The 13,630-nt window shown below is 40.6% G+C and overlaps 1 protein-coding gene across 1 annotated transcript; it reads right to left on the bottom strand.

The window, feature by feature from the left end:
• Positions 1 to 10,673: 10,673 nt before the first annotated feature.
• LOC109430556 (solute carrier organic anion transporter family member 74D) lies at positions 10,674 to 13,181 on the bottom strand. The gene is made up of 5 exons (XM_019706630.3): positions 12,194 to 13,181; positions 11,867 to 12,134; positions 11,609 to 11,806; positions 11,408 to 11,549; positions 10,674 to 11,347 (listed from the first exon to the last, which is right to left on the bottom strand). Exons 1-5 carry the CDS (start codon positions 13,062 to 13,064, stop codon positions 10,700 to 10,702), a joined length of 2,127 nt encoding a protein of 708 aa, XP_019562175.2. The 5' UTR covers positions 13,065 to 13,181; the 3' UTR covers positions 10,674 to 10,699.
• Between the last annotated feature and the right edge of the window lie 449 nt (positions 13,182 to 13,630).

Genomic DNA, 13,630 nt, shown 5'->3' with positions numbered 1-13,630 from the left:
TCCGAATTGATTCATTATTTTTCAGTTTCAGATTTTCGGAAAAGTATATATTGTTGCTATCAGCTTGTTTGATCGCATGTGTCATTGAAAACGAGATTTAGTTATTCATTTTGCAACCCTATTGTAGAACGTTTGTGCAAAAAAGTTATACGATTATCAAAAGTTTGTATTTATACTTAGCCATATGGATCCTCATCGTCCCGCATCTTGGGTTGTTCTGTTCCACTGCGTTATTCTTCCTATGGTAGGCGAGAGTGAAATGTTGCTCCGCTGCGCGTCCTCTCCGATTAAGCGCGTTCTTGTTTGCACTGATCATTATTTCCATTTTGACATTGTATCTCCGAGATTGAAGGCATTACTGTTCCGTTTCTCTGCACTTCTGCACTTGAATGTTTTAGACTTCTTCACAGTCATATTTAAACGTTCCTTAACTTCTTCGAGCGGTTAGTTACCGCTGTCACCATATTGTACAAAAAGATGTACTTTATTTCCCTTTTCCCCCCATGATACTGTCATCAAATTGATAACTGCTACATCACTTCCTTTCTTCACTTATATTGTCCATTGTTCTTATAAAACTAAAACACTTAAGACTAAAACTTAACACTTGAGCATAGCTCTCACTTTCACTCTCTAGACTTCTCCATCTAGACTTCCCTATAGACTTTTCATCTATAAACTAACTCCTATCAACTGACTTCTATAAACTCAACTATTAACTGACTACATACTGACTGCCCCCCTCTGAACATAGTAATGTCTTTTATAAGTTGGCTTTCAAGTAATATTTATGACTGTACACGTCTGTTTTGGCTACCTAGTTCATACCTTTGGGTGTTAACGGACATTCGTTGAACCCCACGTGACTCGCTATTTACTATTTACGTTAACGGTGGTTCGTAGATTCCAACGTGCTCGCTCGGAGCGTTCTGACCTCTAGGTCTTTGTTTATCTTAACGGTGAACCGTTGATTCACATGTGCGTACTCGGGCGACACATTATATTTACTGTTTTTACATTTAAACGCAAACTTTATCGCTACTAGGGTAAAAGTGCCAATGTTCCACATAAGTGACAATTACATTATATTTACTGTGGAATCCTAATTAGTATGGAATAGTAAGGGTGATAACGACTTAGGGTCGTTACAGGAGTTGGTTCGTTCCCGTCCTATACTGCACCAACATGGTCATTTCCTCCGCTGCCTTGGTCTTCCGTGCCTACATGCTCTTCGCCATTCAGGTGCTCGTCGAAGTCTTTCACCTTTCGATCACCTCACGTTTGTCCGTCAGGAGGCTCCCGTCCTTATCCCTGCAGATTTCGGCTTGCGGCACGTAGCCTTTGCGGGATGCGTTGAGCTTCTGGTAGAACTTACGTGTTTCATTTCCTCGCACTCCGCTTCTTCCAGGCGGCGCTTTTTCTCCCGGAAGAGATGGGTCTGCTGCTTCTGCTTCTGTCTGTATAGCTCCACATTCTATGGTTCCATGCTGCAACATTACCGCCCGCGCTGCATCCTTCTCCTCCAGAACCGCTCTGCACTCCTCGTCGAACCAATTGTTCGTCGACTCCGTTCTACGTACCCGATAGTGCTCTCGGCTGCGTTGTTGATGGCTGCTTTGACTGTACTCCAGCAGTCCTCTAGAGGGGCCACATCGAGCACACCCTCGTCCGGCAACGCTGCCTCGAGACTCTGCGCGTATGCGGTGGCGACATCCGGTTGCTTCAGCCGCTCTAGATCGTACCGGGGCGGCCGCCGGTACTTACATTGTTAATAACGGAGAGTTTTGGGCGCAGTTTAACTATCACCAGGTAGTGATCAGAGTCGATATTAGCGCCACGATAGGCCCTGACGTCGATAATGTCGGAGAAGTGCCGTCCATCAATCATAACGTGGTCGATTTGCGATTCCGTTTGTTGTGGTGATCTCCAGGTGTAACGATACGGGAGGCTGTGCTAGAAGAAGGTGCTACGAATGGCCATGTTCTTGGAGGTGGCGAAATCGATGAGGCGTAGGCCATTTTCGTTCGTCAGCTGGTGGGCGCTGAACTTTCCAATCGTCGGTCTGAATTCCTCCTCCTGGCCTACCTGAGCGTTTAGATCCCCTATGATGATCTTGACGTCGTGGTTTGGGCAGCGGTCGTACTCGCGTTCGAGCTGCGCGTAAAATGCGTCCTTGTCATCATCAGTGCTTCCGGAGTGAGGGCTGTGCACGTTTATTATGCTAATGTTGAAGAATCGGCCCTTGATCCTCAACCTGCACATTCTTTTTTCGATCGGCCACCAATCGATCCCGCGCCTCTGCATGTCGCCCATCACTATAAAAGCTGTTCCCAGCTCACGTGTGTTGCCGCAACTCTGGTAGTTGGTATGATTACCTCTAAACCACGGGTTCCCAACCGGTGGTCCGCGGCCCCCTGGGGGGGCGTGAAGCCAGTCCAAGGGGGCCGCGATGTTACCAAAAAATTGTAAAATTCTAATTCTATTTTGTGCAAATTTTCAAATTTTTAATTTTGTATAACGCCACAATTTTAGGAACAAATTTTCAGTACAAAACGCCTTCAGAAGAAAAAATTTTCGGCTGCGCCGCTAATTTTCAGCTATGACTCAAATTAAATGTACATGACATCATTGCTTACGAAATGTGAGTGTCGAATAAAAAAAAACGTATCATTGACCGTCGAAACCCCCTCCCACAGTAAATTCCAGGCAACGAAACTCGGTTTCATTCATTTAATTCATTTTTTTTTTTTTAATCATTGGGCCGCAGATGTTTCGACAATTCTTAAAGTGGGTCGCCACCTCAAAAAGGTTGGGAACCCCTGCTCTAAACGTTCGCACCATAGATCCTGTCAACACACCTCCTGCAGCGCTACGATTCCGAACCCGCGGTCCTTCAGTATATCGGCGAGTATGAGGGTGCTTCCGATGAAGTTGAGATGCAGTTCCACGTACCAAGCTTCCATTCGCAAGTCCCTTTTTGTCGCTGTGGCCGTCGCCATTGGTATCGGTTCGCATTCTTCTCTTGTTGATTTTCCGGTGCTAGTCTTTTTTACGGCTGGCTCGCAGGGCCTGACACCTTGTCTTGGTCGTAAGTTTTGTTAATTATTGCAAAAAACGCCCAATTTGTAATAGGGCACAATGCAAATGCCCATCATACCAAATGGAGTAGTACAGATATTAATAAAAGAGGTGAGGATCTCCTGAATTACCTTTCGTGTAATAACATAGACATATGCAATAAAGGGAATTCTCCTAATTTTGTTAATGCTATTTGACAGGAAGTTTTAGATCTTACGCTTTGTAGCTATCTGCTATCAGATAAGATCGCGAACTGGCATGTTTCTGATGAGGAATCACTGTCAGATCACAAACATATCAGGTTCGATTATAAAGCCGGATCAAATTTAATTAAAAGCTATAGAAACCCAAAGAAAACTAACTGGGACCTGTACAACTTTTATTTATTGAATGGAAATTCATATAAGGGTGAGCAGATCTTGCCTGTTTCACAGTTGAAAAATGCCTCTGATGAGATTATTGATAAAATGATTTCATCATATCATGCTAGCTGCCCAATCCAACAGAGGTCATCCAACAGAGATGTCCCTTGGTGGAATGATAAGCTGGCAGATCTGAGGAAGAAATCTAGACGGTTGTTCAATAGAGCAAAAGTTACATCTGATTGGGTTCAGTATAAACAAGCCCTTACAGAATACAACAGAGAATTAAGACTAGCCAAACGGAAGGACTGGAGACGGGTATGTGAAGACATCAATAACGCTCTTACGGCTGCAAGGCTTCATAAAGTCCTTTCGAAAGACCATTCAAATGGTCTTGGAAGTCTTGAAAAAGAAGATGGCAGTTTTACTATTGATTCTTCTGAAAAATTGGAAGTAATGATGAAAACTCACTTCCCAGAATTGATTCCTTATTCGGATGAAGAACAGGACTCGGATAAGGCAAGACATGCATGGTCGACCAATGCCTATCAAAAAGCTTGTGAAATCTTCACGCCGTCGAGGGTCGAATGGGCATTGAGTTTTTTTTTCAATCTTTCAAATCTGCCGGGAAAATTTTCCCAGCTTTACTTAACTTGAGGTCTTAGACCTGACATGATTCACTGGATCTATGCTGCAATAGTCCGGCCTAAGATAACTTATGCTTCACTTGTTTGGGGGCCCAAAACAAATGAGGTAACCTGTCAAAAGAAGCTAAGTAAGCTACAAAGACTTGCTTGTATATCTATGACAGGAGCAATGAAAAGCACTCCATCAGTTGCTTTGGATGCCCTTCTCAATTTACTGCCATTGCATCAATTTGTTAAACTACAAGCGGCAGAAAATGCCCTGCAGTTCATACGTTACAATAAAGTCCTAGACGGGTATCTTGTTGGACATTTGAGGATCACCAAAGACTTGGACATAAAAACAGTAGAAGATTGGATGATAACGAAGACCAACTATATGATGTTCCCTTCAAAGTGGTGAAACCATGTCGCTATGTTTGGGATGCTGGTCGGCCAAGTTTACGTCCAGGTTCTATTGTATTTTATACTGATGGGTCCAAGATGGGAGAAAATACTGGAGCTGGTGTTTTATGCCCCGGTATCAGTAAGGCTATATCAATGGGATGCAGTCACACTGTATTTCAAGCGGCGGAAATTCAAGCCATTCTAGAGTGTGCCAACATTTGTCTGAAAAGTAATTATAGGTTTACCACGATCTGTATTTTTTCGGACAGTCAGGCGGCTCTAAATGTGCTAAAAGCTTTCACGTGTCAATCAAAGCTAGTTCTCTGAAGCAATTGGCCAGTAGGAACGAAGTAACTTTATACTGGGTGCCCGGTCATTGTGGAATTTTGGAAAATGAAAACGCCGACAATTTAACTAGACAGGGTGCGACATCAAGCTTTGTAGGCTCTGAAACTTTCTGTGGAGTTCCAGAGTGCGCTCTTCGGATGAAACTAAAAACTTGGGAAATGTCCATTTTTCCACGGTTCGCACATTTTTTTTGGGAGTTTTCCTTGAATATCTTCCAGGTTTCCTGGAACCCGATTGATGTCTTCTGGAATTCTTAGAGAATTTCTTCCAGAGGTTTTTCCGGTATTGCTCCCAGTTCCCGTTTTTTTGCCAGGATTTATTCTGAGATCTCCACAAGAGTTTTTTTTAGGATACATCGCAGATGTTGACGCGGAATTTCTGTTTTCTCTGGGGATTCCTCTTGAAACCGCGATTCCTTCCAGTGTTCCAGCAGGAACGATTTGTTTTGAAGTTTCACCCAAGATTTCTCTTGGAGTTTCTCCCGTGACTTCTCTCAGATGATTCCTTCCGGTGTTGGTCCTGGGATGTCTCTCAGAGCTTTTCTCAATTTACCCTGAACTTCCTCCCAAGATTTTTCTTTTTCAGAGTGTGTTCTGGTATCTTTGCTGGAGCTACTGCTGGTATTTCTCATGGAGTTCTTCCCGTGATTTCTTTCAGAGCCTTTTCTAGGCTTTTTCGAGATATCTTGAAAGAAAAATTCTGGGAACAAACGCAGGAGGAAGTATTAGGGAAATTTTGAAAGGAACTCTTAAAACCTCTTAAAGAAATCTCGGGAGGAACTATGGACCAAGTCCAAGGGAAATGTCGAAGAACTCTCTGGAAGAAGTCCCGGGAAAAACTTCTGCAAAAATATCGAGAGAAACTTTTGGAAAACCATCCCGAAACCACTAAAACAAATTTATTGAAGATCTTAGGGAAAATGTTTGCAATATCTCCAGGGGGAATCCAACGAGAAACTATGGAAGACATTCAGGGTGGTACATACTCTTGCAGAACCCACGTGAAAAACTTCTGCTGAAATTCTGGGAGCAACTGTAGTAGAAATCCCAGGAATAACTATCAGAAATCCCGACAGAATACCGAAAAATCTCAGAAGGAACTACGGAAGCAAATACGCAAAAAACCTTAGGTTATACTTGGACAAAGCTAGAAAAAAAAACTTTGACAATTTTTAGGACGAGCTCGTGGGAGGAATTCTGTTAGAAACTGGGGAAAAAAATAAAGGAGAAATTGCGGTAGATATACAAGGAAAAGGAATTCAAGCAAAAATCGTGGGCTGATGGGGCTGAATTTCAAAATTCCAACATGACTACACTACTACTTACTAGCAAAGAGAACAGACATCTAAGTTCAGTTTCAAAATGGTCCACTGCACGAATTTATGCTGGCCTGCTTACTCTCACTAAAAATTTGAGGTTTGAGCGGTGTCGACACCGCTCAAACGTCAAATTTCGTGTGAGAGTAAGCAGGCCAGTATGAATTCGTGCAGCAATCCATACAAGCGTAATATACGGCCTGTGGAATTACTGATTGGAATGAATGTCTTTTTCCTTTTCATGATTTTTTTTTAGAATGCTTGGATGACATTTTAAGCTTAGTTTCTTGTTGCCAAGTAGTGCGCTCAAGTAAAATTTCACATTTTTCCGCAAGTAATTATGTCAACTGATCCAGTATGGGGAGAAACGTTACTTCTCCTTACGGAATAATAGCGCGGACTATTTTTCCCGCAAGGAAAAGTGACAGCTCCATTTGATTCGCACAGGAGGCGGTATGACTGTTACACTTTTTTCCTTACTCGTCATCTGCGAACTGCACAAGAAATTTTGAAGCGGAATCATTACTTGACCATTACTTGTCTTATCTTTTTGCACAGTATGTACGAAGTGGAAACTAGCCATTAGGTGTAAATGTCAAAGCAATTTATTGCAAGTAATCCAAAAGAACTCTGAAAAATCTAGTAAATTCCTTAACACATTTATGTGTCATATTGGGAAAAGTTAAAAAAGTTTTTGTAAAAATTCAGGGATTTTGTGCAACCTTTGAATAATGAATCATGCGCATTTTTTATTTAATTTTCAAGGTTTTCCTTCTGTACAACAAGATTTTTTTTTAAATATCTAATTTTTGGAATAAAAACGTTCAAAATTTTCCCCTACCTAGAAAACTCAGGGAATTTTATTTTGTCTCATAAGTCAACACCCTGTTAGTATAGCTGTTCTGGCGATACTGAAGTAGTCTACGGACAGTCAATCAAGTTCTAATCGAACCCGAAACTGCACAGAAGTTTCTTCAATGAGAAGAAAAGTTAAGGAGGAGTTATCATTTGTAAGTAGAAAGCGATAATTCCAAAGTAATATTTTAGAAGTTATTATGCTCTGAGGCTCATAATAAGCGCATTCAATTTTACAGTGAATATTTATTAGGATTGTAGAAGCATTAATTTGATACGCCTCTAAAACAGTGAATATCATTATCATGAAATGATTATTTTCCGTTCATGTTCTCTAATTATCCAATACACCCATTGTTAGCAAAAATCGAATATAAGCAAGATGGCCACACCGAAAAATATTTGTACTCAGTCGATGAGTAACGTCAACTCAGTTTCGTCGATCGCGAAGAATCGGCGAAAACTGAGTAAGCTCGCTTGATGACAATGGTGTGCTCTTACTTAGTTCGTCGCGTCCGCTATCGTTTACTTATTTTTGAGTAAAGATTGAGTGAATCGATATTTGTATTTGTATTTTAAATAATTCATCTGACATGTTAGTCTTAATGAATAAAATTAATTTATATTACATACAGTTAAACGACATTTAACACAGATTTGTTACGATTTTATATAAGATTCCTCCACATCTGTAAAAGCACGAATACACGCTGAGAAGGGCTCGCATACACGGTCCGGGGGAAAGTTGGTTGCAGTAATGTCGAATGTCGAAGATGTATGGTCGGAACACGGCATTTACTGAAGAAAGCAACGCTGGAGCAACGATTTCAGTATTAAGTAGTTTTGCTTCAAGTAGCGACTGCTGTACTTTTCGCCGTCGCTCCAAGGTCCCCAACCCCAGTAGTCGGCATCTATCTGGATATGGTGACAAGTTATCAGGATCTCTCCAAGGCAAACTTCTCAATGCTAAGCGGGTGAACCGTCTCTGAATACGTTCAATTCTTAGGCTCCACGTGACGTGGTACGGTTGCCATATGACGGAGGCATTTTCCAAAACTGGGCGCACTAGTGCACAGTAAAGAGATTTCCAACAATGCGGGTCAGAAAAATCCTTGGCTATTTTAAAAATGAAAGCCTAACTGACGTGATGCCTTCGATATTCTGAACTGTGAGCAGATTTGGAGATAAACGAAAAGCAAAACAATAGTTTCTCGTGGCGGACAGCAGCGGCTGCATAAAAAACGAAAAATGGGAAGAATTTTCCTTTTTTGAAGCAAATTAAGTGGTTCACGACTTCCGAAATTAGTGAAGTGGTGTTGACAAAGAAGTTTTCGAGGAAAATCACTAGCTGCCGAGGTCGTAAATTATCAAATTTTGAAAGAAATATCTATTAACAACAGAAAACATGCTTCAAAGTTACTCAGAAAACTGAGTAGAAGAAACTCACGGTCGCTGTTGAATGCCGTGAGTTGACTTTACTCAGTCTTCATCGACTAAAACAGAAACTCAAAATTGAGTAACCTACACCTACCTCAGTTTTGGTTTGTGCCACTTTTAACGAAACTGAATCGGATCCATACAAAATTTTGAGTATAACTTTTTCTCGGTGTAGTCATATTGTTACTTGGAATTATGACATTCTACAGCTGCAAATCTTGCTATTTGTTCAAGCTGCGTTCAATTTCGAGCTGGCTTGCGTTCCAAAGTTTGAACTACCTAAATTGCAATATACAAATGACCTACAAATTTGGTGTCATCGGGGCTAAGTTTCTTCAAATTGATTGAAAAAAGAAAACTATTGAAAACATTGGCATACTTAAACTTAAAAAATGAAAAATTTGAAAAAAAAATTAAAATAAAGAATTTTTACCAAACCCCGATATTTTGATAAATATTTTTTATCTGACCCCTCAAAATGCAAAATCTAGCCAACAATTTTTAAAGAGGAGGGGGGGAGACAAAAAGTCAAAATTAAATTTGTATCAGCCTAACGGAGTAATGAAATCCGTTATTTTAATGTTATTAACATAACATATTATGTTAAAAACTTGTGTGTCATAAGCGGAAAAATAACAAATATCAAATTGAAAAAAATGTTCCAGGAAGACTAATTAAACAACATGTTTTGTTTGTTTCATTAACAACTTAATAACCATGACTTTTAAAACATTTCAATAACAAAATATGATATTTAAAAGTTATTGATAATAAGCCAAAAGCTAAATTTTTGGACCACTCTTTAAATAGAGTTATCCTCATTGCGATTTATAAAAAATGAGTCTAACTATTTTCGAGGAACTACTAAACCACCAAGTATTACAACATTCTGAGGTTGTGTATGAAATGGATACGACTATATGTAACTGGATACAAAAAATGATAAGCTGACAAGAATAATGATTAGAATAATGAGATAATATGCACGGAATGCTGTAAAGAAAGTAAACCTCTAATGTTGTAGTTATAATTTAAAAACTTGTTATTGTTGTGATATTGTTTATCAAATATTTGTACACTCTCAATATCACAATAATAACTTAGTTTGTACCATAACAAAACATGTTATTTAAATGTTGTTTGATGGGTGCATATCAATAGCTGGATAATAACAAAAAAAGATTGTCCAACAAAACATGTTATGGAAAAGTAATTCCTTGATAAGTTATTAATAACAAAACAAGATATAAAAACAAGTTATGTTATTTTGTAGTTATTATTTTGCTATTCTCTTCTGCTTGGGTAAATCTCATAAAAACTTAAACCAACACACTTTGCCTCCTTATTTTAAACTTATGACAAGTGAGCATGAACGAAATCAAAATTGCACTATCATTAGTTATTTACATTTGGAGATTTGTGCATTGAATGTTCTGGTGCAATGTTGAACTGAGACTCTGGGACGTTTTTCCTTAAACTCAATGCTTCATCTTCATGGCCTGAATATTTTTTTTTATTGCGTGATCTGGTCCAGTATGCACCATGCACAATCTGGGGGCTGTGAGACCTGTCCCTTATTAGACTTGACATGATACAGTTCGTTGATAAAAAAAACCTTTACAAACTGTGATAAGGAATAGTTAGTGCATCTTCTCTGTCATTTGACGTCATTTTTTCTATTCACCAAGAAATATTATAATTTGCGATAATTTTAAGTAAAAACAAACTTTGAAATGGTCAGGGTACGATTGGCTTGAAATTTTGTACACGGCTAGATACTATACCTATCCAACTGCGGTCCAGAAATTGTGAAAATTAGTTCAAAATAGACTGAGTTATAGCGGACAGTGTACAAAATAGAAGCCACTGCCCAAGTGGCTCGGTACCCTATGTGAACTGCAAGAGAACAGGGCATAAATTATTCTGATACGGACTGAACTTATATTCTGCGTACAGTCCTATCAATTTACAAGTTTACAGAGAGGGAGCATGATATAATATGAGATGGCCAAATTTCACTCTACGTCATTCATTAACAGCGCCTAATGCAAGCAAAGAATCCCTAAAACATTTGCTAGCTGAGACGCTGTACCCTCGATTGGGTAAGATAACTGTCTTTTTGCGCGTTCATCAGAGTAAATATTTCATTCAACCGCTATCGTGCTTATCATAACAAACAGATTCACACAAGCCGTCATAACCTTGAGGGCAGCAGCAACTGGACCATAATATTCTTCGCTTTCGTACTAAATTGGGCACTAAAAGTAGTCGCTTTATTCTCGCTCGTTTTGTTCCTTCATCAATACAGTCAATTCAGTCCGTTCGACACCGTTTATAGTGAATGGTTCTGCCGCTTCCGCTTCCGAAGCATCTTGTTGACCAGCGTCGCTGGATTTGTGCTCCTTTTCATCGAAGATTTTGAAATTTTTAGAATACCACCAGGTGCCCACGTCGAAACAAGTCCCCACTATGACCAGAGCAGCTGATGTGTAATTCATCGATGTCCGCAGAGATTGTCCATCGTAGAGCCAGCAGTTTCCTTGTTTCGAGCATGTCCGACCCCACAGGACACACGTTCGATCGATGATCATTCCAAATATGATGGGGGCCGGCAGAAAGGAGAACAACGTATTGATGGCCATTGAAAATCCCAGTGAAATTGCCTTGTCTCGTTCTTCAACACAGCGTAATCCAACCAAAAAGTTAGCTGCTGATTCAGTACCACCGATAAACTTATTCAAGCACACCATTATCAGGAACATGTAAAACGGAGTCATGCAGTTTACAGGGCAGCTACCGGAAATGGCCGTTCCTACCAAAGTTGATGGGTCCGATGAGCTCGAATTTTCAAATTGCGTCGAATAGGAGAACGCGTACGAGGAGTTAAGGGAGCCCTGAATACACGAGCATTCTGAGTAGAGCTGCGAAAGATAAAGAATATGTTTGTAGACGAACTTGAATAAAGATAAAGGGATATTTACGATCGTGCCATTGAGTTGCTTAATTTGCTCTTTACAGCCTGCATGGCATGGAGACAGGTAAGTATTTCCATCGCTTCCACAAATTGGAGCATATTTGATGAAGTCGCAATTGCAACCAACATTGCAGCTGACATCTTGAGAACTGAAAGAAATATTTGTGATTAGCATTGTTAACCCATTTTAGTATGTTAGACCGCGTACTTGCTCACAATCGATGAGTTATTAATTTCATTGCAACCAAATACGGCGTACATCACTATGAGTCCAGCAGAGCATATACTAGTGAAAATGTTCCAACCCGTCAACTGCCTCGATGTCGGTTTGATCTTTTGGATCACTGCTCCGGCTATTAAAATTCCCAAAGCGGAGAATACCAGCGATGTACTTCCCGTCACCATACTGTAATTAAAAAGTTTTATTAGAATCGATCTCCAATAGTTCACACAAACTTCAACTCACTTTGCTTGCGACGGAGTCAGCCGATATTGGATTTCAATGTACTTGGCTTGAAACAGGAAGTAAGGCATGTATCCAAAAAAGTAGAAAATGCTAGCCGTATTATTGAATACGTATGCTTTGTTGGTGACCAATCGCTTTATCGTAAGTAGGAGGTCAGAGAAAGACGTTTCCGGCTCAGTTTCTTCAACGGTTGCTCCACTTAGTCGGCTAGCTTGCCGTGACAATGACTTCCGCTCAGCAGCTCGAGGAAGAATTTTGGGAAACCCAGCTGAAACATTAAGGATTTGTTTTCAACGAGTAATTTATGATTTTTTTTCCTTTACTCACCGAAAATAGGAGCCACCAAGAATAGGGCAACCCCAAGTGCAATCCACCCTGTCCACCACGCACCAATCCATCTGGGATCCGATGTCCCATAACCTGGATCAACGCCCGGGAAGACGAAATACTTCAAGCATAGAGCAGCCATAGAATAGCCCAGCATAGGGCCCAATCTCCTTCCAAAAGCCGACAGGCTGGACAGGAATGGTACTTTCTCTTTTCGAACATTGTCATCCAGGTAGGTTAATCCTAATGTGAAATACAGTGAGCTACCAATGCCAGAGAGGAAGCTTCCCAAAAATAGAAGCAATTGAGGTCGTAAGTTCCCAATATCTGTTGAACAATCAGGTGGTGCTCTATTCATTCTACACAAATTATCTGTCATTTTTGTTGCTCCCACTGTAACATTCCCCACATTTTGCATAAGCTCATCCACATTGGGTCCAAATAGAAAGTGAGGTAGTGCATTTACGAAGCAGGACAGTCCCATGCTTGTGATCCCCATGGCAATCCACAGCGGCTTCCTTTTGTTGGAAGCATAATACGAGAGGAACAAGGACGATAGCACGAATGAGAGATCTGATCCTGCCGTGATGATTCCCGCATTTTTTGAAGAAATCTGTATGCTCTTCTCAACCGTAGTTAACGTTCCGTAGAAATATGCTGTAGTGGAACCAAACAAACATCCAACTATTCCGAACAAGAACACGTACAATTTCTTGCTGGCCAGCCTTTGCCAGAACCGTCCACGACACACCCAAAAACCGCACTGCACATCACGTTCACTGTATTCTGAGATGGATCTCTCTAGCGGGACCCTCTTCGGATTCTCATCAGCCTGGTCGATCCCAGCATCCAGTATTCCACTGCCAAACATTGTTTCAGTACTTTATCTATTAACCAAACCACTCAGAGTTCACCTCCACCCCGAGTGCCATCAGAAGTCGAACTGATCCTGAGATCTTCACCCCAGACAGGTGAAGATCATTACCATCACATCCCTTTATCAGCAACAGCTCACTATCTTAGCGCTATCTCAGCACCACCGCATAAATCTTGATAGTGACTTGTGCAATCTGATGGCTCCTCTTAGGCAAATCTGTGAATCGGACTATCATGCTACAACTCAGCACAGTAGACTGAATGGGTTTACACTTTGATAGCACAACTGGTAGCATTAGGTATTCGGTGGCAAGATCTGACGACAACGTTGGAAAATCAACAGGAAAAGAAATAAGCCCAAGTTGCGAAATGAGAAGGGAAGCCCGAACTCACGTGTTTGCCGAACTCTATCACACTAGTGGTGAGTGCATAAAGTTGGACGAGATAAGTTTACAGATCAAAAACAAATCTTTGCAGTTCCGTCTGAAAGCAAATGATTCTTCGACAAGTCATTGTCCTGTAAACACTCTTACTTTTACTACGTATGTAAACGGAATGGTA

This window comes from Aedes albopictus, chromosome 2 (assembly GCF_035046485.1).
Source record: "Aedes albopictus strain Foshan chromosome 2, AalbF5, whole genome shotgun sequence".
Lineage (NCBI taxonomy): Eukaryota > Metazoa > Arthropoda > Insecta > Diptera > Culicidae > Aedes > Aedes albopictus.
This window is presented reverse-complemented; position numbering and strand designations above follow the sequence as displayed.

Bases quoted from the DNA above. Each gene is read 5' to 3' on its own strand.
- LOC109430556 (XM_019706630.3), bottom strand. From the start codon at position 13,064: ATGTTTGGCAGTGGAATACTGGATGCTGGGATCGACCAGGCTGATGAG. The intron at 11,807-11,866 runs GTGAGTTGAAGT...TTTTAATTACAG, and splicing joins CTGACTCCGTCGCAAGCAAA to TATGGTGACGGGAAGTACAT. The intron at 11,348-11,407 runs GTAAATATCCCT...TATCTTTCGCAG, and splicing joins AGCAACTCAATGGCACGATC to CTCTACTCAGAATGCTCGTG.